The sequence below is a fragment of the Paroedura picta genome, chromosome 2 (genome assembly GCF_049243985.1).
Source record: "Paroedura picta isolate Pp20150507F chromosome 2, Ppicta_v3.0, whole genome shotgun sequence".
NCBI classification, from domain to species: domain Eukaryota; kingdom Metazoa; phylum Chordata; class Lepidosauria; order Squamata; family Gekkonidae; genus Paroedura; species Paroedura picta.
The window spans coordinates 109,562,790-109,589,544 of record NC_135370.1 but is presented as its reverse complement, the minus strand read 5'-3'; the positions used below and the strand labels follow the sequence as shown (position 1 = coordinate 109,589,544).

Genomic DNA, 26,755 nt, shown 5'->3' with positions numbered 1-26,755 from the left:
ATGGCAGTTATGAGTGAGCTTAATAAAACAGGAATGAATAAAGTGCTACTTTCACACTGGCAAATCAAGTTTTGTATTCTTCAGAATACAATATACCATCTCTAGTTATATGTGCTGGCTTTAAGACAAAATTGCAATTGAAAAGATTACAAAAGTTATTGTTTCCAAGGGTGTGTGCGTTAGGGAATCATGATGCTTCATGATTCCCTAACGGAGAAATGTGCTGGTGTGCATAGGAGTGGGAAATAACCGGAATTGTCTGTGTTCAATGGAGTTACTTACAGCCGTGCTATGTTCTTTCCAAAAGTAACACAGTTAAGCTGGTTTTGGAAAAGACATGCAGGTGCGCTGCGAAGCTGTGCAGAAGCAGGAAGAACACCTGCTCCCTCCCCCCAGCTCCCAATCCAGTCCAAATATCTGGTGTAGAAATGACCCAGATTACTGTGGGTTGCACAGACCTTACAAACAGAAGCAGTTATTTCTCTTTTTCCTCCCAGTGTCTGTTTCCTGCACTGTGCAATTTAAAACCAAAGGGAAACTTGAATGCATGTGTGCCCATTCCCACCACAGGTATTATCTGACCATCATAATCACTATTCATCCAGGTCCCGCAGAGTTTGAAAGCATCCTGTTTGGGTTATAGTAAGAATAAATTATACTAGTTACTTGTAGAATAATGCCCAATGGAAATCCCATTTTATAAATTTGCAGTGTGCAGTTTTAACTTCCAGATTACTTTAACATTTGTTTGTTTGTTTATTAAGGCCTTTTCTTATGGCTCAACGTACTGTGAGTGTCACGGCAATTTCAAACCAACAGAATAATACCCCCTTCCTCCAAAAAAAACGCCCATAGTTTATACTCCATTAAAAGCCCTGGGAAATAAAATGACCTTGTAGCACCTCTTGAAGATTTCTATTATCAATCACCTGAACTCTTCAGGGAGACCATTCCACAAAGTGGGAGCTACAATGGATAGAAGTTGGACTGTGGCTGATAGCGAGTTGGTCACCTTAAAGGCAGGGGGGAGTAGCCAGTAGGTAGGAGCCTGAAGACCATAGCTGGCACATGGAGATATGCAGGAGGACATGGTCCCTTAGATATTTGAGTCCTAGGCTGTGAAAGGCTTTAAAGTTCACCACCAGCACCTTGAATTTGACTTGGCAACAAATGTAGTTGTTTTAAGATAAGTGAGCTACATTTCCATTGGCTGACAATAATGGCACCACATTCTTAACCAGCTGTAGTTTCTGGGTTGTCTTCAAGAGCAGCCCAACACACGGGGCATATAACAATAATCCAGTTGTGATGGATTAACCTGGCCAGAAAGGCTAAAATGTGGTGAATGAGATGCAGCTAATGTGATCCACAGCCTTGTTCCTTTAAGAAAGGTTTAATGTGTGGAAATTGCTAGTTGAAGCTTTCAGGACACAGAGGTAAATAACAATGTCTCATAAATAATAATCCAGTAAACTACTCATAGGAGCAGAACACTTTTTAGATGTAGCTTGGTATAGTGGTTAAGAGTAGTAGCCTCTAATCTAAACCAGGTTTGATTCCCTACTCCTTCCACATGAAACAGGCTGGGTGATCTTGGGCCAATCATCGTTCTCTTAGAGCTTAGAGCAGAGTACAAAAAGCCACCACCACCATTACTTTTCCCTCTTCCTCTAGGTTGTTTGGCTATCTTAAATGGAGCGGATAAAAGTCCTGTCACCAAAATTCATAGAATGAATGTGTCACCTGGTGTATTTGCCTATATTTACTACTTTTGCCACCTTTCAAGTCCTACATGATCTGATCTGGGCACCAAAAGGATCATCATCTTCTGTAATTCTTGCCCTTCTGTTGTGATAGCTGAGATCTTGTGCTCGTCCCTTCCTTTTTTGGGAATAAAGCAATTGGTAGGGCCTTTCAATTGTAGGATCCCAGTTTTGGAATGCCATTTCACCAAATATTGACTTAACTCCAAATTTGTTATCCTTTGGCATCAGATGAAGATTTATTCTCCCAGGTTTCTAGGCAGTGTTCTTTTTCTGCCTCCTTTTTCTGCCTCCTCAGGGAACCTGGAAACTACTGCTCATATCTCTGCAGCTATAATTTTAATTTTTCTGATTTGTTCGTTTAACTGTATATGACTGATGACTGTTTAATGTTCCTCATAGTGGATTTTATAGTCTGATTAATCTATTTTTCCTTTGCTGGGAAATGAGATTTCAAGTGCGATTATCAGTGATGTCTTCTGAGGATCCAATTTCTGGCTGAGGGTGAGAAATACTTAAAAAAAACAACACCTTCCATCTCCCCAGAGAATCTGAGTATACATGTAGGATAAGCCACAAATTCCAAATAGTTAATCTGCGGTTCTGCACCACAGTGTGATTTTAGTATTTAGTACTAGTAATGTGGCGAAGAGCCTCTTGTGGTGCAGATTGGTAAGGCAGCAGACATGCAGTCTGAAAGCACTGCCCATGAGGTTGGAAGTTCAATCCCAGCAGCTGGCTCAAGGTTGACTCAGCCTTCCATCCTTCCGAGGTCGGTAAAATGAGTACCCAGCTTGCTGGGGGGTAAACAGTAATGACTGGGGAAGGCACTGGCAAACCACTCCGTATTGAGTCTGCCAAGAAAATGCTAGAGGACATCATCCGAAGGGTCAGACATGACTCGGTGCTTGCACAGGGGATACCTTTACCTTTTATTTAGTTAAAAGCAGAGGCTTTCAATTTGTGATAATCAATTTGCACTGTGAATTTGTGGCAATCCGGTGCAGTACGTGGAGAATCCCCAAGTTCAGCACAGCAGAGCTTCTGAGTGGCTACTCAAAGTCTTATGCCACTGTTAGGCTTCAAATCATGTGGGCTGGAATCCTGGGCAGAAGCACCCTCCCGTATCCTTTCTTTCTTCAGCAAACCAGAGAGTTGGGCTCCAGTTTAGGGAGAAAAGGAGAGTTCAACTAAACTCAGAGTCACTCCCACTCTCCAGCCTTGTACAAGTCTTTTGGACTGGCTGGGAAGGCATGGCCTAGTCCTTCCTACACCTTCATGGGACAGACTAATAAAAGATTAGTTGGTGGTGGGGTGGCCCTGAGCCCTCAAAGCCTTCTCTTCAGGAGTGGACCCATGATGGATGTAAGGAATCTGGGCCAATAGCCTCCTTGACTGGACCCTCCCTTCTCATGCCCTCACCTGAGGTTTTAAGAGGCTGCCCAGGCCCCAGGAGGACTCAGCTGCTGCTAGCCTACTTCTCTGGCCTGTTTCCAGGTGCAGTCTGCTGCCTGAGTTCCATCATACTTCTGAGGCATGGGCTGGGATCTCAGGGTGCTGCTGCTGAATTTCTGGCCATTTGTCCTTGCTTACTTCCCTGCTGAGTGTGATTGGGCTGCCCACCTCGACACTGCCCAGGTGAAGTGTGTTGTTTTAGCTGAGATGCAGAATTAATTGCCCTTGTGTTACTCAAGTTCATCTGAAGTTCTGTCAAAACACACCAACAGCTCTAGGCAACTAATACTCTTCTGTAGAAAGAAAAGCTCTTGTGTTTAATGCTGTGTGGAAGTTTATTACATCCTGAAAGGAAATACAGTAATGAAGTTTAGGTAGGTGTGTGTGAGATACTTTTAACTGTTATCTCTCAAAAGACTTAGGAAATGTTTTAGCCTGTTGTTTATTATTTTCATTGTGTCTTTCCAGATTCCTGCATCATTGGTGACCACCCCAAATTACAAATAAAGAACTCAACTTTCTGTATGAGTGCCTATCCAAACTTGACAATGGTAAACTACACCAGCCGTGTCAACAAAACCTTTGTCAGTGGCAGTGAAGAGTACTTCAAGTACGATCCTTTTAAAAGTGCATAATTAGCCATTCAAAAAGAATTCAAAGCTCACTGTGTAATATATGCAATTAGTCACTGAACAGAAACCAGTAATTACATTTTCTAAGCATGCTTTTTCCACCAGGATCATTGCTAAGTGTCCATGCCACTTTTCTTTCCAATACCGGAACTTTACTACTGAGGTGATAGTTGAGGATGCATAGGCAGATGCATCCTCAACTATCCAACTCTGATTCTATAATTTTATGACTGACAGAAGCTCTTGAAGATGGCAAGCAGAGTTATTTTATATCACCCAAAAATGGATCTGAGAAATGCAGCTCATTATTTGGCCTTTCAGTAGTCTAGGTGGCTTGCAAATGAACTGGATACAGGTCCCATGGAGTTGTCCTTCACTCTTAGTTCCCCATCCTTAAAACTAACTCCCTACTTGGCATGACAGACATAGACAGTCATAATGACTAGGGGGGGGGCTGTGAGACTCGGTGGGGGGGATCCCATATCCCCCCTTTGCTGTGTTGGCAAGGCTACAGACGCCATCACTGAACACTAAACAAGCCTGGTAGGTGGCATCTGGTGGCATCTGTTGGCACCTACAACACAATATCATCATCTGCTGCTAAGGCTTGCATCCACCGTGGCTGCTGACATCCTTGTCTTCAGTTCTGGGCCCACAGTGGCTGCTGGTGTCTGCTGCCATGAGGAGGTGCTGACATCTACCTCTGCAGCACTTGGGTGCTAGCATCTGCCACCAAGGCTGAGCTCTTAGTGGATGCCAGCGTCTACCATCTCTGGGCCAGAGCAGTGACCTACATCCTCCTTAACCATCATAGCAAGCTAGAGCAATTTCCCAAAGTACATTGTCTGTGCATGTATTTTAGGGGGGATTCAAAACACCATTTAATTTTTTTATTTCAGATTTTTCTGCACACCTCAGGAGCCCCCCTAGTGTGGAGAAAGATCCGTTGAGCCACTGTGAGGTCCTGAATCATGGATTTAGATATCTGCAGATCGTGGCCAGGTGTGGCTAATAGTATAGATAGAATACAGTACAGAATTAGTGTGGTGTAGTAGGGTTAGTTTGAACACAGAAATCTGGGTTCAAATCCTTTGACTATCAGGCGGCGACTAATAAGGAAGACGCTACTCCTGCTGGCAGTAAAATGGCCGCAGCCTTTATTGCTCCCCTCAATGGAGGGTTGGCACCACACGACCCAGTAGGGGAACCTGAATACCATCCAGCCGTCCAGCTGCTCAGATCACATGTTCCTCGTGACGCTCGGGGTCCCCGCCTCATTCCAAGCCAGAAGGGTGGGTCACGCCACGTCACAAGGTATTTTCGCAGGGAAGCAACCTTTGGGAGACCAAAGGGTGTCCACCTCCATTGGCCTCCCCAGCTGCCTGGCCACAGGCCCCTAACCTCCCAGCCAGGTAGGTGGCGCCCTCTGAGTGGCCGGTCTCAGTAAGGAGACCTCCTTTAGTTGGGAGTCCCATACGCAGACGGGACTCCCTACCAACAGGTTTCCTACTGGTCGAATACCGCAGCTGCGACAAAATATAACAAACTTTTCATACAATTAATCAATAACACAGGATGGGAGGGAGGGTTGCTGTCTGACTGGCTGTGACACGGAGAGGCCGGGATACCTCGGGCTCGGCCTTAAATAGGCCCACCCCCGGCCTCTCCACGTGATTGGGGCCATGAAGCCCCAGCAGGAGCCCGCCGCTTCCCCTCGTGCCGCGGCGGCATCAAAAGGTGGCTGTGGTGAGTCTCGTCCTTTTTAATCTCAGTCCTGAAACTCACTAGCTCATACTGGGCGAGCCAAATCTCTCTCAGCCTGAACTACCACTTCTGTGTCTCATGAGGATAAAATGAGGAAAGAACAAACAATGTTATTTTTAGCATGAGAGGTGAGAAGCTGCTGAAAAACAAAGGTAGAATACAAATCAATGGATAGATCTGTTTCATAGGACTGTTGTGTAACAGTACCATAGCACATATGGCTTAAAAAAAAAACCTCTCAAAAACCACTATCTTGGCATGGCAGAGAAAATGGTGACTGTGAGAATCTGATGGATGGAAAAGAGCAACGATAATTATTTATTTATATTCGCACTTCTATCCCACCCTATCTCTACACAGTCAGGGTGGATCACAATCTAGGTAAGATTACATATACATTTCTAAAAAATAAAAAATAGAAATCTAGATTAATCTGAATTAAAATGTAAAACATCATAAAATTAGAGTATTAATATTGGCCATGCTGATTTGTTTATCATATGGGAAAGGGGGGGGGTCATGATAATGCAACCCACACTGGGAGATATAGTTTGGTGGGTAAAGATGTTCTCTCTTGCCCCGGATCAGGAAATGATGTTGAATCAATCATGATATACCCTGGCTAGAATGTTTTGGAAAATTACCTCACTACTCCTGATTCTCCTCCTCCCATGAGGTGGCTCATAAGTTCCCACAAAGAGCCAATTAGCTCCTTCCATTCATTGGCCTTGAAGATGATAAGAAGTCTGTAGGCTGAAAGGCCCAATTAGGAACACCTGCAAGATGGAACATGTTAGTCACTACACATAAAAAATTATTGTTCTACTACCCATATTAATGCCCTTGAGGGGCGTTTTGCCTCACAAAACCATTTTCTTGTTACTACAAATCTCTGTTCTCCTCCTTGGCATGTTAACTAAAATGCTCTGAGAACATAAGGGAAACAGCTAAGCAAAAGGAGGTTAACTAGCTAGGATCCATTTTGCACAGTTTACGAGGTGATTAAGCCCTTCAGGAATCCAAGGCAGAAAACAATACTATTTAAAATAAGGTTTGTAGATTTAAGAAATAAGACATAGACAAACACAAAGCAATCACACCACACATAGTAGGGTTAAGTTTGGGGAAGAGAACAGCAAGGTTCATAACATTACCTATCTTGCACAGATGGAGAATTTGGGTGTGTTGAAGGAGGAGGGCAGCAACATGAATGAAAAATCCAAGTTGGGTGTCGCCAGAGGGGTGCAAGCGCACTGGGAGCTTAAAGGAAGAGTTTTATACCCTTACCTTAGCCAGATATGTGGGAAAAGGTCACATAGGCAAAAAGTGGGCTTTGGACAAAGGGGGCAGATGCCCCCTTTTCAAGTGGTGACAAAAGGTTGATTGTCTGGTTTTCAGTGGTTACATTTCAGAGTCTGGTACCATAGGTAACAGGCACTGAGGACAAAAAAAGCCATAACTGGATATTACCAAAGCAGGGGAAAGGATACCGCAGGAACACTCTCACCCTCGACTTTAGGTGTAGCCAAGCAATGAAAAGCCAGTACATAAACATTTCTTAGATCTCTTTCACATGTCTGCTTGGTGTTGTGATGGGGAAGTGTGTTGTGAGCAGTAGTTCTTGGTTAATCCCCAGATCTATCCATGGGGAAAGAGACACTGAACTGCACGGTGAGGATGGGTGGAGGTTTCTTGGCAGAAATATATTTGTGCCTGATCCTTACTAGGCCAACTGCCCTTCCAGACATCTTGCAGACATACATAAACTCAAAGACTGCATTATTTCATAAAAGAACATCGCAAAGCAGGCTAGGAAGGCTAAGAGCAATATAGGTGAAAACAAAATGTCCGTGTAGAAGCTATCTAAAAGTACAAAAATAAGGGGTAAGAGTGATAATACTATGGTTTAACTATTAATTGCCTCACAAGGTTTACTATGCCTATTTGAACCTAAGTCCAGTTTATATAATCAATAGAGCTGTGTCCCACTTTAGGCCATCAGTAGGGAGCAGCAAATCGGATCCCCCATACTCTGGTTTCTCTTCAGATCACATACGTCTTTTGCCTTTTACTAAAGTCTGATTCTCCCCTACCATCCTGTGTGTACAGAAAACTAGCATGCTAGAGGAAAACAATCAGTATGGTGATCTTGAGGTTTTCATTTGCAGGCAGGGGTTAAATGACCAGCATGTCTGGAAAAGAATCCTGTTCTGCTAACAGAGGCTTTATGAGTAGAAATGGGCATCTGAAGCTTTTCACTACATGAAGTCAAATATCATTGACTGGTAAATAACATCTCTTCAAGCCTCTATTAAAGTAGCAGTACATTATTTTTCTACGGGTGATTGGTCACCTTACCAGTAGCAAATAGGACTGTTCATAAGATACTTTATCAGTTTATTTGTCTGGTTGTATAAGCTGGTACTTAAAACAATAGCCCTGTAATGTAGGCCACTATCATTCCTATTCTACAGAAGGGTAACTGTAGCTGAGATCTATATAATGACTCGTCCAAGGACACACAGATTGTCAGTGGCAGAGGTGTTTCTGAAATCAAACTGTCCATTTGACCATCCTAACTGTCATTTGCAGTTTTGGTTTAGCCCACAATCCTCTGGAGACAATGGCAAATGTCCTATTGATTTTAATGATAGTCAAGTATATCCTATTTCAAAAAGTCATGATATTAAGATATAGACCGTTAATTGAAATTCTCCTGAAGTTTATGCAAAAACATACAGAGAAAGACAGTAGGCTATAGCTATTCATGTTGGCACTTTGACTCTCAGGTACTTTGCATTGAAGATTTCTGCAGGGATTGAATATCCTGGTGAAATCAGGTGGCCTTTGGTATTCACTCTCTTTCTGGCTTGGGTGATCGTCTATGCCTCCTTGGCTAAAGGAATCAAGACATCAGGAAAAGTAAGTGAACATCTTTCTTTGGGGCTTCTATAACGGTGACTTGGGAATGATATATTTGTATTGAGCTCCTAAATGCTGAATGACTTGTTGAGAAGTGAGATCGCCTCAGACACTTCATGGCACCTGTCAGCTTGCCTGGTGTCTGTAGAAAAATTGGTGAAATGAAAGGTTTTCATTGCTGTAAATGATCGGTAAGTTACCAAGGGTTTTGTGTACATACCACTCTTGGTATGCAGTTTATATTCCCAGTGCTTACAATAAAGATCATTTAACCATGTTGCAAACAATTTAACTAATCAACAGAAATGGGGCCTAAAGAAACTATAGCTTGAATGCAGCAGTGTGCAAGTGGGAAAGGAAATGTTCCACTTGTGTAATATTTTGTGCAACACCTGGCACTTTCCTCCCTGTGTTTTATAGTGCCTAGAAACTGCTTGCAGAATACTTGTCAAAAAAAGTAATGTTCAGGATATACTATGTTTAGCCTAGCACTAAAGGTTAGCATGAAGGGTTTTTTACATTTCTTCTTGTATTAGGATTCCAGCAAAAGTGGAAATTTTCTAGAGGATCCAAGCATATGAATAGCAAATTGAGTGAAAACACAGACTTCCACTGACAACAGTGCAAGAAAATGATGAGCTGCCACTCTGGAGAGTTGGAATATAATAAAATATTATTTTAGTATCAATCATAACAATGGAGAGGAATTATTCTCTTCCCACAAGCTGCCCTTTAAAAACAATTCCAGCGAGGAAATACTCTGTTAAGCATTCAGCTCTTAAATTAACCACATATCCATTGTCACCTCTGTGCCTCTTTAGGATGCCCGTCTCTTGCCTAGGCTAGAACAGATTTGTCATTTTTTTTCCAGAGAGTGTAAGTGTAGTGTAAGGGCAGAGGCATGATTTTCCACATTTACACTCATTCCACTGCCATCTTTTCCCCCACAGATTGTGCATTTTTTCCAATATGTTTCAGATCTGTGCAAAACGTGCTTAGTCTAGATGACAGTAGGCCAAAAGGAGAGATCATCCCATGATGCAAGGCCTTTATCATTCCATTTCAGTTCCCTTATTTTAAAAGCATTTGTCTGTCTTTAACCTTAGATCCCTTTAGCAGCCATGCAGGCAACATCCACCTCCTTAGGAGGGTGTGTCTCCTGTATAGTTGTTAACCACAATGTAAGCCACACGAACGGAAGACCATAGAGTTCCCTTATCTTTGTGGGAGCCACCGAAGGAACAATCGCGACCACTGTGGTAAGTGCCTTTCTAACCTGGGCCTTCGAGCGCAATATTTTGTATCAAATATTTAACTTACATTTATTTTAATCACTTCCATGATCAAATACAGTAGTAGAATGTGTGTATGTTTGTGTTCTATCATTTGTGATATCTTCTTTCTGTTATACATAAGAACTGTTACTCTTTACATGAACTACCTTTATGAGTACATATATTTAAAAAAATGTTTTATCCTTTGTAGGTGGCTCAGATGTCCATGGGCCAGTATCACTGCCTGTGTTGCTCTGTATTGAAGAAGGCAATATGTTTCTCATAGAACTGAGCTGAATTAGTAAATTCTTTGTCTTTTTGTGACCTCTTTAGGTGGTGTACTTTACAGCTACATTCCCTTATGTAGTACTCATCATCTTGCTAATCAGAGGAGTAACCCTGCCAGGAGCTGGGGCTGGAATCTGGTACTTCATCACCCCTAAATGGGAGAAACTAATTGATGCTATGGTGGGTTTATTATTCCAGTTATAGCACTTTAATAGGATGAATAACTCATAGAGACTTCTTATTTGCTGTACATTGAGAAAACATGTAGAACTTTGCTGTGAATGATGCTGTGTCAGCAATGACATCTCACCTAGCTAAAGCTTTTGCATTTGAGTTCCCTAAAGTTAATATCATGCCTGCAACAGAAAAACATGTCAAAATTTCTTATGTGACAATGTGATAGCAAAGCATTAAGAAAAGCCATGTACATGGGGAACCAGCTGGGGGTATTTACTTATTGTATTTATATAACTGGATTCAGCCGACTCTGCTTGAGCCAATCCATTATGGCCTCCAAACACCTGGTCAAAGAATCTGGGGGTGTCAACAGATAGTCAATATATTGGTAACACTCAGGCTTGAAACTCCAGACTAACTAGGGGAGGGGCCATGTGTAGATGTAGTGGCCAGTTTGGTGTAGTGGTTAGGAGTGCGGACTTCTACTCTGGCATGCTGGGTTCAATTCTGCACTCCTCCACATGCAGCCAGCTGGGTGGCCTTGGGCTCGCCATGGCACTGATAAAGCTGTTCGGACCAAGCAGTGATATCAGGGCTCTCTCAGCCTCAGCTACCTCACAGGGTGTCCGTTGTGGGGAAAGGAAAGGGAAGACAACTGTAAGCCGCTTTGAGCCTCCTTCGGGTAGAGAAAAGTGGCATATAAGAACCAACTCTTCTTCTTCTAGATGTTAAATAAGGTATAATATTTAAGAGCAGTGACCTCTCATCTGGAGAACTGGGTTTGATTCCCTGCTCTTCCACGTGCAGCTAGCTGGGTGACTTTGGGTCAGTCACAGTTTTCTCATAGCTCTCTCAGCCTCACCTACAACACAGAATGTCTATTGTGGAGAAAAGAAGGGGAGGCAATTGTAAGCCATCTCGAGACTTCTTCAGGTAGTAAAAAGTAGGGTACAAAAAAATCATCTGTGCTTCCTGTCATTCTTCAATAAGTAGCCTGAATAACCCAATTTAGCCTGAGCTTGTTACACCTTGGAAATTAAGCAGGGTTAGCTGCAGTCAGTGCTTGGATGGGAGCCCACCAGGCTGCTTGTCTATTTCCTGCAAAGCACTATGGATGCTGTTGCCATGAGCCAGTTGCAACTTGAGGGCATGTTCTTCCTTTGCTTTGGTGGATAGCACTAACTTGCTTGGAGTAGTAGTGGACTATAACATTGTTATAAATGTACTTTATTTCGGGGTCAAGTGTGCATCATCTCAGTGCTAGATGTGAAAGGGAATGAAGCATATTGGTGTTACGGTGTGTGGAATTCACAGTCTCACTTGCAAGGTTAAGGTTGTAGTGCAAATCCAATTAGAACTCCTTGCTGAATCTGTCTGTTCCAACATTTTGGTTCCCACAGCATACAGTTAGATGTTTTTGGAAATTTTCATGGAGGACAAGATGGTTCATTCCTGGAATCTGATACTTAAAGTTAGATTGATTCTGAATGTGGCAATTCCATTTGTTTCATGGCTTAAAGGTGGTGTGAAGATTTGGGCTGGGTTGCCACCAATATGTGGATGACACCCAGCACTTCCTCCTTATGGATGACTGCCCTGACTCCCCCCCCAGAACCCTTAGCCAGATGTCTGGAAGCAATGACAAAATGGATCAAGCAAAGTCATCTGTGGCTCAGCCCTGCAAAGACAGAGGTCCTGTGGTTGGGGAGGAAGGGACCATGGAAGGAAGCATGTCTGCCTACCCTGGGTGGTGTGCAGCTCTCAGCAATGCATTCCACCATGAATGGCGTGATGCTGGATGCTTCCCTTGCAGTGGAAGCTCAAGTCACAATGATAACATGGCTGGCATTTTACCACCTCTGTCAAGCCAAGCCACTAGTGCCTTACCTGACCCCAGAACCCCTAACCACAGTGATCCATGTAACGGTCACCTGTAGACTGGACTTCTGCAACTCGCTCTATGCCGGCCTACCCTTATCCTTGATCTGGAAACTACAACTGGTGCAGATTGCTGTGACCAGGATTCTCACTAAAACATCATGGAGATTCCACATCCAGCCAGTACTCCAACAACTTGGCTGGCTCTCAGTTGAATTCCAGATTAAGCTTAAAGTTTTGCTAATCACCCTTAAGGCCATATACGGTCTGGGCCCAGTGTATTTGAGAGACTGCCTCCCTGCCTATACCCCCAAAGGAGCCTTACGTTCTGCTACCTCCAACTGATTGCATATCCCTGGCCCCGAAGAAGCATGCTGGACCTCAACAAGGGCCAGACCTTCTCGGTTCTGGACCATCTGATGGAACAACCTCCCTGAGGAGATCAGAGCCCTGCCCGAACTTCCACCATTTCACAGGACCTGCAAAAGGGAGCCTCTCCACCAGGCATTTGCTTGTAGTCGACCGACTCAAAATACCTGCTGCCCTCCCCCTCAGATGCCCCTTCCATGACTGAACAATTTGATCTCCCCAGGGATATGTCATTGTTGTTCTGTTGAATACTGTTTGGATTGACATGCTATGTTATATTATGATTCTTATCTGACAGATTTTTATTTTTTTTAATAGTTTCAAATTTTATTTATAATCCATTACAAAAAAATACATTTAGCCATCTCCAAAATTACATGTTAATAGATTATATTACATTTACAAATAATAACTTCCAACTGTATTTTTGAAGAATATACAAAAAAATCTATTAATTCTCCTATTCAAAATTTCAGTCCATTCTCATTTCCCCTTATAAATCATAAATCATAACCAACAGTCATAAATCCACAACTATACTTTTTTCTAATATATTGTATCCATAAATTCCATTTTGTCTTAAAGTCCACTATTTGTTTATCTTCGACATAAGTTGTCAGTTTTGCCATCTGAGTGATTTCTAATGTTTTCAACTCCCAATCAAATATGGTGGGCGTCTCTTTTAACTTCCATGTTTTTGCCCAGACTATCCAAGAGCAAGACACTTTTGGCAGGATATCCACAAAGAAATCTCAAAAATCTTTAAGGACTCCATAGCTCTAAATCCTGAAGCTTATCTTTTACGTTTTCTGGTAAATGAAAAAGATAAAAAATATGGAGAGTTATTTAGATATTTGACAATGGTGGCAAGGATAGTCTGACAGATTGTTATAATGTTTCATGTAACTATTTTTTACAACATTCTATGTAAACCACCCAGAGCCGTATGGAGGGGCAGTATAAAAATACAAACAAACAAACAAACAAAATAGAGAAATCATGTTCCAAGCATTTAGATTTATACTAAATAAACGGGGGGGGGAGGGGAAGTTGTGGGAGTATTGTAGGGAAAGTCAGATGATAGTGAGGGACATATAAAGGGAGTTTAGAAAGACTGATGGAAAATGTAAGAACAAGAACAGGTCTCAAGCAGCAATTTCAAGTAGAAAAGGAAAACAGTTTGAGAACGAAGTGGCAAGAACTGGGGTATTCCATTAAAATTCCCAATAAATCCCCAAAAACTTAGGTAGAAAAGGACATTTCTCTATCAGATTCCATTATACCAGAGTAATAATGCATACTCTAAGTGCAATCAGCCCATAAGATTTGTAAGATGGTGGTCTCTTTATAGAGTGGTTGTAGATGTGTTAAGATGAGGTGAAACAAATGTTAATTTGTATAACTCCAAATTCAGTGGGATAGTGGTTCTGATTTATTTTGCCTTCAAATGTTTCCACCTTAAATGATACAAATTAGATTATATGTAATTATTTGAATAATATAAATAAATCTGGCTTTTGCCATTTATTTAAATTATTCAAAGAAATGTCTGTGCACTTTGCGGCACATATTGGGTTAGATTCTACCTAGGTTTGTTTGGATGTAAGGAGTGGTGGGCAAGTTTTGCCTATTCCCTGTCTCATCAAGACCTCCAATTGTTCCCCAGCTACTTTTGGGGGTGGGCCCCCTGTTCCCCAGGAACAACATTTCAGGGGTCATTTTGGCCTTCTGTCAGGAGAGAATAAGTGAAAATGGCCCTCCTCTTTGTGACTATAGTAATCTACATAGGCTCTCTCACACATTTTGGTTTGTTAGTGGGACCCAACATACATATGCCACAAGAAAATGGAGATTAACCCTGGGTCAGTACTCTCCATTAATGGGGAAACCTTTGCAGGGAGGAGAACAGGAGAAAACATTTGCCTATTAGCAATGGCAGCTGGATTAGTTTTGCCCTTTGGTTCCTATCTCAAGACTGCTGACTTTGGTTATTGTGAGACTTTCATAGATATTGTCTCTGCATAGCCTAAAGAGTGGCTTGATAAAATGGAGAAAATGCAGATCTTCCAGGGGTCACCACAGCCTATCTCTAGTGCCTGCTCAAGGACAGATAAATGCTTTTACTTGGGGCAAAGCTAATTAATTCCAGGATAAGTGTCACTTAACAGTAACATATCTAAGCATTGGCAGTAGTACAAGACATTCTCAAATTGACCAGACACCTCAATTTTCAGAAATATGAATCACATTAACACAGGTAACCTTTATTGGATTTTTGTTATCATTTCAAGATTGTCACATGCTTTGGATTAATACTGAAACCAGTGCTTAGCGATCACAGTGGTTTCTTTTGGAGTATAAAAATTTTGCTCTTGACTATTCCCCCCCCCCCGATCATTGTGATGCATGCAGAAATATATTTATATTTCCTACTCATTCCTTCCTTAGATAGATCTTCATGATAATAATACTTGATCAGCCAGCACTATTTATTAGTGGCCAAAATATCCTGTCTTACTAACACCACACAGTAAAATTCATTAAGCAGCACAGGAGGAGTTTTTGACAGTCTCATTAAATTATAGTCAAACCATTATTGATTGGTTTCAACTGTCTAAAGTGGTTTATTAAAGTTAATGCTGATTTTCTTTCCTGAACTCTTGTAGGTGTGGAAAGATGCTGCCACTCAAATATTTTTCTCTTTATCTGCTGCATGGGGTGGTCTTATTACTCTGTCTTCCTATAACAAATTCCATAATAACTGCTACAGGTAAGTGCTTTGATTTTAATAAAACCAGTGACTTGGTAATGCTTGACTGGCAGAGTTCATTCATGAAATATCTGGAACCCATTTTGATACTTATCAGTTACCTGTTCATTATGTTTAGACTTTTGTTTCATAATGTAGGGCTACCAAATTCCCAAATACAATCAGGCTATGAAAAGATTTTTTCCTGTTGGATGTAGAAGAGTAATGGAAACAGAGCTGATCTGTAAATTCAAAGCTCTCACTAAGTATACCCACTTCAGACAGTGAGGAAGGGAAGGTTGACTAGTCCCTCGTGTGGAAAAAAAAAAGCTTTATCCAGATTTAAAAAAATAGCATGCCAGGACAATGGCTTGACTAGAACTTTCTTCCCAGCATGCTAGTATTCCATAGGCAGTGGGCTTTTAAAGTAGGATAGTAGCCAGGGCTGGTTATAGGTTTCGATGGGCCCTGGATAGAGACCTCTTCTCCTACTCCTGCCTGTCTTACCCCCCCTCCCCCCCACACACACACACACCAACTTGCCTATGGATCATTCCCTGCAGTCGCACTGGGAAGTCTAACAAGCTGGGAGTGCCACTGCTGTGATGTTCACTATATATACCAGGGGTAGTCAAACTGTGGCCCTCCAGATGTCCATGGACTACAATTCCCAGGAGCCCCTGCCAGCGAATGCTGGCAGGGGGCTCCTGGGAATTGTAGTCCATGGACATCTGGAGGGCCGCAGTTTGACTACCCCTGATATATACCCTTGTCCCTGGCAGAGGTAGACAGGCAGCCTGGAGGTTGGGTGTTTGCAAGCAAGTGGGAGATGGAAGGCACACAGGCAGGGAGCAGAAGAGGTATATGATGGGAGCTAGTGGCAGCAGGCCCTTCCAGAAGCCCTGAGTTCAGGTATGCTGATGTTGGCCCTGGGTATGCCTATAGCATAAAATGGTACAGCTAATGTTGGTGCCATCTAATATATTTGTCTCAGCAGGATCTGAAATTTCCATGGCTTAGCCAAATTGTGGCTGACTTGTAACTATTAAAATTGTCAGCATTTTCATCAAACAGCCTAATTTTAAAATACAATCTCCTTCAGGTATGGAAACTGTCTATCCTCTGTGAATTCCATTGCACTTTTGGACTCTTAATTCCTCTGCCATAAACGGTAAAGATAAAGGTATCCCCTGTGCAAGCACCGAGTCATGTCTGACCCTTGGGGTCAGGCCTTCTAGTGTCTGGCCCTCTAGTGTTTTCATGGCAGACTCAATACGGGGTGGTTTGCCAGTGCCTTCCCCAGTCATTACCCTTTACCCCCCAGCAAGCTGGGTACTCATTTTACCGACCTCGGAAGGATGGAAGGCTGAGTCAACCTTGAGCCAGCTGCTGGGATTGAACTCCCAGCCTCATGGGCAGAGCTTTCAGACTGCATGACTGCTGTCTTACCACTCTGCGCCACAAGAGGCTCTCTTCCTCAAGAGTCTTCTCTTCCATACTGCCCCAATTAAAAATACACCACGGTGAAAAGCAATCAAGGAACTGAGGACAACGACATGAAATACAACACAAGCATAATCTTGCCTAAAGAAAGTGTTGAGATTTAGAAATAGGTCAGAATCCAGCTGCGCAGACAGCTCTGTTTACACTGTCACTATTGCTCTGAGCAGCAAGGTGATTATTCCTGCACCTTCATTACCATCAAGTTTAGATTAGAAAAAGCTCTCTAAGGTCTTACAGATAGAACATTTGATTAAAGCTGGCAGATAACTTATCACAATGCTGAGAAAGACTGTTGTATCGAGTGAAATGCTTGGTCTCCCCCCACCTTACCTTCTTAGAGACAACCAAAAATACAGGGTAGCCCCAATTTTATTTGTTCTGCTGTTAAAAGGAGCAGCATAATCTATAGATATACCCCAAAAGCTGAACTCCAGCAAATAGCTAAAGATGTAATGTTCACAAGGGCAGTTACAGAGGAGAACTAATTCTGATGTTTCAGCTGTGAACAGTTAACTCAGCTGATTAGTTAACTCAGCATCAACAACAAACAATGCCTTCTTCCTCTGGATTCCTGAAGGACATCTTGATGGGTGATTTCCCACCATTCTCCAAGGGAGAATCAGGAAGACACCAGGGAGAAAATCTCTGCTTAAACATGAAGCACATGGAAGGGGTAATATCATTACTTCTCCTTTACCTCCTGGGATTGTGGAGCTAAAATATGATAAGCTTCTTGGAGGAAGGTAGGGATACAAAAATGATAAATAGTATCCCTCCAAATGAAATATAGCAAGTAGATTTCCACCATAAAGATATTGAATCAAGTAATGAAAGTGCTCACTGACTGATTATGCATGGCGGTGGCTGTGCCAGGCCACTGCCAGAGTGTTGTGGCGGAGCAGCATGCTCTGTCATTTACAAAGGACACACAGGGGAAAGTGATACAAGCTGGCACACTGCTTTCTGCATCCCCGTGGGGGACACATTTTGGTGACCAACCAGCTCCATGACGAAATGTGTCCCCCACAGCAGAAAAGGGGGCCTTCAGAGGCCCTACAGTGGGTTGGGGCCGGGAGGGGGCCAGGAGGGGGCCAGGATGGTGGCAACATCATGCGTAAGCAGGGATTAGCCCCACTGCCATGCCGCCACCAGCCCGGCCTTTCTGTCCCGTGCACTGTGAACTTTAAATTATTCAGACCTCTTCCCAAGCATGTTTCACTATAACCCTTTTGAAAAGCATGTGGATAACACACATGAGTATCTTTTAAAAATATTTTTGTTCTACATACTTAATATCTGAAAGACAATTCTATTTATTTAGTGGTTATTTGAACTAGATTTTGAAGATATCAAGAAACAAAAGGGACATTGTCAAAGTGGTCTCCGTACCTAAGTAGTCTGTTACTGAAACTGACAGAGTGTGTCCCATAAAGAGAATCAGTCAGTGTGAGCCATACTCAGTGCCAAACTAGACTAGATGGAAGCAGCCACCTTTGTTTATTTACATCTTTCCCCCCTCAACATACAAAGTAAGGCAGGGGCTGCTTTTAAAAAAGTGCACAAAACTGGAGAAAACTGGGGTTAATTCCGCACAACTTAAATGTAGCTGAATTGTAACAATTTGTAAAAGCTACATTTTTGACATTATGCACAATGTCGTACACAAACTGCAGCACTCCAGCAACACCCCCACAACATGTGGTTTTTTATAGTGCTTCGGGGGGAATCATAAAAAGCGGATTCCCCCTAAAAAAAGTGCTTGACCCCTGAGAACAACCTGCAACATATCAGTAAAAGACATATGCATTCTCAAAATAGCTTTAGGAAGAAGGTCCCTCCTCCGCTCCTGCCCACAAGCTCCTGTCCCCAAGCTTTCCCCCCATACAAACCGTATAAAGCAACGAACAAGCGAGTATGCTTTTCATTCAACAGAAGGTTTTAAACTTTAAACTTACAAAGTGAGCATCATAACGTCACCGAGTCCCTTGTTCACCGTGTGCCCGAATGTTGCCCTGCCTGCACTAACATGCATTGTATGTTTTTTTTTCTTGGGGATGCGTGTCAACAATCACATGCATGTCCGAAAGCAGGCTGTATTAATTAGCATGCATGGAGGAACTGTGAAAGCTCCCTCAGTGGGCTTTTTTCCATCTCCAATTAATACCTCCCCCCTGGTTTAGCCGTGTGTAAAAAGCCATGGGGGGGGGGGAATTACAACGATATGCAGTTCCGTGCGAAGCAAAGAAGCAATGAATTAACACATATTCATTGCCAAGTGTGTTTTCAGATTTTAAAAAAAAATTTAAAGGGAAAGGGGAATTTTGGAGCCACGAGGGCGATCTGTTTGATCGGCTCTTCAGTTTGATTGATGGGCTGAGGCAGGCAGAAGCATCGCAAATTTAGAGCGCCTTGTTTGCAATTCCTGCAAGACTGGAAATATGTACATTACCAAAAAAGCTCTACGGGTGCATGAATATTGTGCTACAATTTGCACTGTGCGAAATGTCAAAATTCCACTACAAACTGTAACGATTCAGGCTGCCATGGACATCCAGCAACATTGGCAGATGTACAGAATGGACCTGGAATTTCCTGTCCACTGTCCATTTCCCTGCATTGAGTTGCTGAGGGCATATTACCCATAGCCTCACTGGTACAGAGAGGGGGGGGGCAATGCTTCATGGAAAGAGAATGAGCAGCTTCATTCTTCTTTGGACTGGGAGAAAAGGTGGTGGAAGGGAGGTTCTGTTTTCCAGGCACTGCAACATTTTAAGCTCGTGCTTTTTAAAACCCATGACCCAGATAGTTCTGCCCTCTTTTGCTGAGGATATTAAAGATAATGGTTATGATCACACTGTAAAAAAGACTTGTATTTCACAAATAACTCCCCGCCCAAGCATTTCTCTCATATCATATATCTTTTATCCCTAGTCTATGGGTAATTTTGGATAATGCTTCCTCAATACTTTGATGCCTTTTTGAGGAAATCATTAGGAAATCAGTCTCAGACTCAGAAACCATTATTGGTTTGCATAGAAATTTGCAATCCAAAGAAAACAAATATTAAGAATAGATTAAACAAGGCTACGTTTCTGCATTAACAAGCAGGGATTATTTATTTGGAGCACATTCCCAAGAGTGTTGGCTACCCTGGCAAGCTTAATAGGATCCTTTTCTGAAAGCATTCATTTAATGATAAGGGACTTAGAACTGTATTTGGAGATTAAATCCATAAAATAGAGCTCGTTAGGGGGAAAAGGCTGGACACCCCAAATTAGAGGTCGTTAGGGGGAAAAGGCTGGACACCCCAAAACAATATGTAATAGTGTGTCTGGGACTTGACAATCATGTAGACAGAGGCCCATTCCGCACCAGGATCAATGTGGCAAATTGATTACTGAAAGAAAAAATGCTATTTTAAATAGTGGAATTTGTCGTTATGCATACCTGCCTTCGTAGTGGAATCCCGTTGCGTTTCAATTGTTTCCCACAGGTTCCAGTCTCGGCAAAAATCGCTAGAAAGGAAGCAATTTTTTCCGTGCTTTGTCCCACCCCTGGCCGTCAATCAAACGAGCAGCCAATGGCCGGTTGTTACCATGCTCCGAAAAAGCCCCTTTGCCTTTAAGAACAGGTTTAAAAAAACACACACACATTGCAACGAATCAACGCAGGGAGAGACCCATCTAGCTGGCAGGTGGTGTCTGAGCTGGCGATTCATCGTTGCCATACTTCCCCGAGTGGAAAAAAATCCCCCCCCCGTGCACGGGCGCGATTTTCAGCTGAAATTAAAGGGAACTAGCAAACGGGGCTGTGTTGTGCTTGGTGACTTGAGGCTTTAAAGCAGCTCTGTGTTGGGACTGCAGCTGGAGAAGCCTCGCTGGGTGAATGAAGGCTTGCCAGTTCGTTGCTCTCTGCTCGCTCCTAGAAAAAAAAATGGCGATCGCTTTGCCGGAAGATCAGAGGAGAGAGCCAGGGGGAGGGACTTTGCTGAAACCACAACAATGGTAACGCACAGAACTTTTTCGCTAGTGTTACAGATTGGTTGCAGGAGTATAGCGATTTTCGGAGGGTGAATCCACTTTTTGGGATTTCCCTTTAAGCGCTACAATGAAGCGCTTTTACCTGATCGTTTGCAGGAGTGTGGCAGATTGTGTGCAACGTCGTGCATAACTGCAAATTAGTAGCGATTACAATTTGCCACACTCCTGCTACTTTGAACTTGTGCGGAATGGCCCAGAGTCTTTCAGGGACAGGTATTTTTAACTCTTGCAAGAAGGAAGGCCCTGCTAGCTAAGTCAGAATCCATCGGTTATAAATATGCTGATAAAGATTTATATTTAGATGGAATGTCATGGAACTGAGGGGAGCAGGTATTACATGGGGTGGAAGACAGTATTTGTATTTGAATATCATCCTTTTGGAGAAATTCCCTGGCGGATGACACAATTTATCAAGGACTGTAAGCTAGTTCCCCACATATTTTATCTTACAAAGAAACTGAAGGGAACCTTCCAATGTAGCACAGTGGAATACTTTAAAAACATTTCTGCCTAACAGAATCTTAATGACACAAACAGTATGCCATTTATTTAAAAAAAAACCAGTTTTGACTGAGTCCTCAAAGTTTCCTGGAATAATAAATGTCTCTGCAATTTTCTTAAGAACTGCAAAGAAACTTGGTCATCTAAGCATCTTAGATGGTTAATGCTGTACTTGGGATTTGCTAAATCTCATTAGATTAGTAGTAATTAAAAAAAATTATTGGTCATGTTCAGTAGTGTTGTGGTCATTAAACCACTCCACAGAGCTTTACTGCCAGCAAAATCCAAATTGGACTTTACTCTCACTTTCCAGTACTTGTCCACAGAATGTATTATACTAATATTATTTTTGATTATGGCATGGAAAGGTTCATTCTACATTTGCATTTGGGCTGATTTAAGCACAACATTTAGATCTCACCACTGCAAAACATGAGATTATCTTATATCCTCCTGACAAGCCTATGAGGAAGGTTAGCTGAAAACAATTTACCTTAGACTTCTTTGTGGCTAGGTTTTGAATGCAAACCTACCAATTTATACACCTTGAATTTTCTAATTCCAGGGACTGAAATTATTTCAGAAATTTCTTTCTAGAGACCTTGACGAATTGCCTTAGTCAATAGTGTCATATATGGACCATCACAGAATGGTAGAAACTACAGCATCCTCATATCTGTCTTTCTTCAATGAGCAAGGATGACCACATGTGGCAAAAGATAAGCACCTTCTCTCAATAATGAGCTACAGTGCCAAATCTCACAGCGAAAAAGACCTGACTTGGAGATTGTCAGCTTCTCATGTTATACTCATCAATGGCTTCTGAGCCATCAGCCAGGCAAACTGCCCACAGATATAATTGGAGTATATTCTGATATATGATATTAAGATGACCTTAATACTGAGGTCGTCCTGAATCCATGCTTGGATCTTGATTTAGATCTTTGGTTTTATTTATGAAAAAACATTTTTTAAATTCAGATAGATTTCATAATGGGGCCTATAGCCACCCTACAAGAAGAAGAGTTGGGTTTTATATGCCACCTTTCTCTACAAGGAGGAGTCTCAAAGTGGCTTACAATCACTCTCCCTTTCCTCTCCCCACAACAAACATCCTGTGAGGTAGGTGAGGCTGAGAGAGCACTGATAATATTGCTTGGTCAGAACAACCCCAGACCACAATAGCACAAAGAAAACCTCCTAGACATTAATTTGTTTGCAAAAGTTCTAGCGGTCCAGCCCAAGATCATCCAGCGCAAGATTATCCAGTAATATTCAGTGATTTTGTTATCACACCGATCCACCAGTATAGAAATTTCACAAGTAGCCATTTGTGTCCAAATGCTGAAAATCATTCTTGGTTTTCCTTTTCAAAAGTTGGAATGACATATTTGATTCTAAGGGTTCATATACGAGCATGAGAAACTCAATTACTTAAGTAGGTTCACTAAGGTAATGGGCTATATGGAGTCTGGTGGTATCACAGCTTCCAGTGAGTTAGTGTTTGTATCAAGAGCCCTCTTTGGGGTTCATTTATTTATTATTTAAATTTATAGGGTGCCCCTTTGGGGCAGCATATAGCATCATAGAGTAAAATACATAAATAAATTTAAAATACAATTACAACTACTCAAAGCTAATATTAAATCTCCTGTACTGAGACTTGCTGTTAATTCTCCGTGTGAGGGAGACTGTAGGAGGAGATAGCTGAACTTTCAAGGGAGGCCCTTCTGTATAGTATGTATAAATGTTTAGGTACTTAAATGATGACTATTCTCGTCTATACTGTTATATCTACCTTGCATATTGAAATAATATGACAAATATTTGTCTCTTTTCTCCCCCTTTCAGGGATACCTTGATAGTAACTTGTACCAACAGTGCCACAAGCATATTTGCAGGCTTTGTTATCTTTTCGGTTATTGGCTTCATGGCAAATGAGCTCAAAGTAGATATTGAAGATGTTGCAGACCAAGGTATGATTATTTTTCTTGCAAATGTAGCTTATTAACAAAATGATCCTGTTTACTCAACAACAGGTACTGCTGGTTCCCTTATTTCCAAGTGCATGTGTTTAGGATTGTAGCCTACTAGTGCAGCTGGGCATGAGAGCATGAGTTGTTACCCAAATGGCTTGCATCTCAATGTTCCGTAACTGTAGAAGTACCACAACAAGCTTCAAGCATGCCTGCACACCTGGATCCTAGGCAGTTTTTACTGGGATCTACGGTCTGATGCATAGCAGGTTTTTTTTTTTTTACAACATTCAGTATCTGCAGGGCACAGTCCTCAACTCAGCTTTTCTCAACCTTTTTACCATTGAAAAACTCCTCAAATATTCTTCAGGCTTTGAGAAACCCCAGAAGTGATGTCAGCAGGCAACACCTCCCTGCCACACTCCAGGAAGTCACAACCCCAGAAGTGACATCACACAGAAACTCCCACAGCATGTGACATCAAGCTCCATTGCCCCTCACCCCTCCAACATCAGAAGCAGCCCAGTAGCTTACTCCGCTGGACTGAAAACAGGGCTGAGGCAGACATTCACCACTCAGTGGTCCCTGCCACCCCCCTCAACACAGTTAAGCTAAAATGAGAGTATTTACCTCTCTGGACTCCAGTCATTAACACATGTGATGAGCTTTGGCCAGCAACGATTTGTATGACTGCTCCCCCATTTCTACACCCTTCATTTCTACACCCTTTGGACATTTTGGAAGGAGGAGCAGGTTGACATAACCATATGTGGTCATATCATCCAATAATTTTTTTAAATTTAAAAATATATATTAAAAATAATTAACTCCCACCCAATTGGGGAAACCTTTCCTGGGTCATCAAGACCCTCTGTTGAGATAGCCTGCCTCAACCTCTCAGGAAGATGAGGTCTGTTGAAGTTTTTGGTCCATGTTCAAAGTAGGGTTGGGCGCTTTGGCGCCCAAAGTGGCCGGTCTCTCCCGGCGCAGCCAGCGCCACACCGCGGGGGGGGCAGGCATGGGAGTCAGCATGCCGGTGGGCGCACAAGCACAGGTGCAGAGCTCTGTGCCTGCATGTGTGTGCCCATTGGCACGCTGATGTCGGTGCCTCCCCTCCCCCCCCACGGCGCGGCGTTGGCTGCGCCAGGAGAGATTGGCCGCTTTGGGCACTGAAGCGCCCAACCCTAGTTCAAAGTGAAACCCTGTATTTGACAGCCAATAAACAGAGTGGTAATTAAAACTTTTGTTAAAAAATCTAATCACTTTAGATTTAATTAAATAAAACATTAAATAGATGCACAGAATCCTGGGATATCTGATAGAAATTATTGTATACAAGGAGAAGAGTTGGGTGTTATACCATGCTTTTCACTACCCAAAGGGGTCTCAAAGCAGCTTAAAATACTTTCCTTCCTCTCCCCATAACAGAAACCCTGTGAGGTAGGTGGGGTTCAGAGTGCTCTCACAGAACTGCTCCATGAGAACAGCTCTAATATAACTGTGACTAGCTCAAGGTCACTCAGCTGGCTGCATGCGGAGGAGTGGGGAATCAAGCCTGGCTCTCCAGATTAAAGGTCTCCACTTTTAATCACTATACCAAGCTGGTTGTCAAGGATACATTGCATTAATCTTCTATTTATTGAGTTTTGGGGGAAATATTAATTCTCAAAAAAAAGAAGAGAAAAAGGAAAGCATATAGATTTGAGGGATTCAAAGTTTGTAGGGTAATATTTTGAGCTATTACCATAATAGAAAAAAATGCCTGTTTTGACTTTGTTAATTGTTGAAATTGGGCAGTTGCCCTGTCAGACCACCTCTTGGTGGACATAATTTTTTCCTGTTCAATGCAGATTGATAGAATGGGTCACTATCTGGGGAGATTTTTATTTCTTTTAATTAAATTATACCAAAGGGTTTGATGAATGTCAGAAACTCATTATTTTGACTCCTTAATTTAATTACTAGACTGAAGAAACTAGTGCAAACTGCTGTATTATCCATAGCTGTCAAGACAAAATCTTTAATCAAGAGATGAAAGCACGCTCATGAATATACAAAGTCCCCTAAGCTTTCCTGTCCAGAAAAACTGCCAGTTAACAGCAGGTTTTTAACAGAGCACCTCACCAGAGCAATAAAATGTCTTAACCCAGCCATAGTTGTCATGTTTGTTATAGGTTTCACAAATATTTTGTGAACTACACACTGAAATGAACTGTTCTGTCTTTGAAACGTACCAGCATTATAATAGAGAAGAGCCGGGCAAAAATTGACTGACAAAAACATGTATATGATAAATGAAACTGTAAAGAGAACAACTGCAACTCATAGAAGCATATCCTACATTTCAAGGCCAATTGAAAACATTGTGGCATTAAATATCTAGACCAATGATCCACATAGTGGTTTCTAGGGACCACCATAGTGTTGACCGCCATGTTTTGCTTTGTGCTCACTTACTTTATGATTCTTGGGTATCAAATCCATATGGTCTTGAATGGTGCAGAAACAAATAGGGGGATTTGACTTCCTTTGCCAGCCGAAAGATAAGCAATGCAATGAGCTTATCCTTGGTTTGGCCACAGACATAGGCTTGAGGATCGTTCCATGTAGCCATGCAGAGAGCAAGTCTCCCCCTGCTTTTGAAACAGTGGGCTTTTCTGCTCGGTTTGTTCTGGCCACATACAGCTTTAATTTATCCTTTGATTTCTGCATGTATTTTTGTGCCTTTAGTTTTCACTTTGCCTCTCTTCCCTGGCTCAGTTCTTCCCCCCCCCCCCCAATTCATTTGAGAGTATTTTTAGCCCAGACTTTTTCTGGAAGCTGTTTTAAGTCAGCTTTTTTCTCATGCATTTAATTTATTTTTTTGCTGCTTTTCTTTGTCCTGCCCACTCCTACCTATCTCCAGCCGGCTTTTTTATGACTGGACTGTGGTAGTCAAAGTATCCTCCCTCTCCCTCTCTCTCTGACAATGAGCAGTTTTCTTTTCTTAAAAAAAAGACCCTTAAATATTGATAAATACCATCAGAGTATTATAACAATAGGCTCAGCAGCTTCTCTGAATTCCCAGCTTTGTTAAAAACAATGCAAGTCTCTATTATCTTCCCTCAGGGAGAAATATCTTTTCCCTTATATCTGTTCAGGGACGTTTTTAAAATGAAAGCTGGGAATTCAGAGGGCCATTTCGCACGGCTTCAAAGTAGCACAATGGTTGCTATTTGGAAACGCTACTAATTTGCCATAACCCACGACGTCGTAGACAATCTGCAACAATCCTGAAACCAATCAGCAAAAAGCGCTTCGTTGTGGCGCTTTCAGGGGAATCCAGAAAAGTGGATTCACCCTCCGGATAGCGATACACTCCTGCAACCAATCTGCAACAGTAGCGCTAAAGACCTGTGCGTTACCATTGTTGCTGGTTCTTCAAAGTCCCTCCCCCTGGCTCTCTCCTCCAAACTTCCGGCGAA

At 42.2% G+C, this 26,755-nt stretch overlaps 1 protein-coding gene across 2 annotated transcripts in view; it reads left to right on the top strand.

The window, feature by feature from the left end:
• Positions 1 to 26,755, top strand: part of SLC6A5 (solute carrier family 6 member 5) — a 95,565-nt gene that overhangs the window by 26,222 nt on the left and 42,588 nt on the right. For both annotated transcript variants that reach the window (XM_077322029.1, XM_077322030.1), the window contains 5 exons: positions 3,687 to 3,828; positions 8,404 to 8,536; positions 10,144 to 10,278; positions 15,189 to 15,292; positions 23,167 to 23,291. In XM_077322029.1, coding sequence (XP_077178144.1) covers positions 3,687 to 3,828; positions 8,404 to 8,536; positions 10,144 to 10,278; positions 15,189 to 15,292; positions 23,167 to 23,291 — 639 coding nt within the window. The remainder of the gene's footprint in view (positions 1 to 3,686; positions 3,829 to 8,403; positions 8,537 to 10,143; positions 10,279 to 15,188; positions 15,293 to 23,166; positions 23,292 to 26,755) is intronic.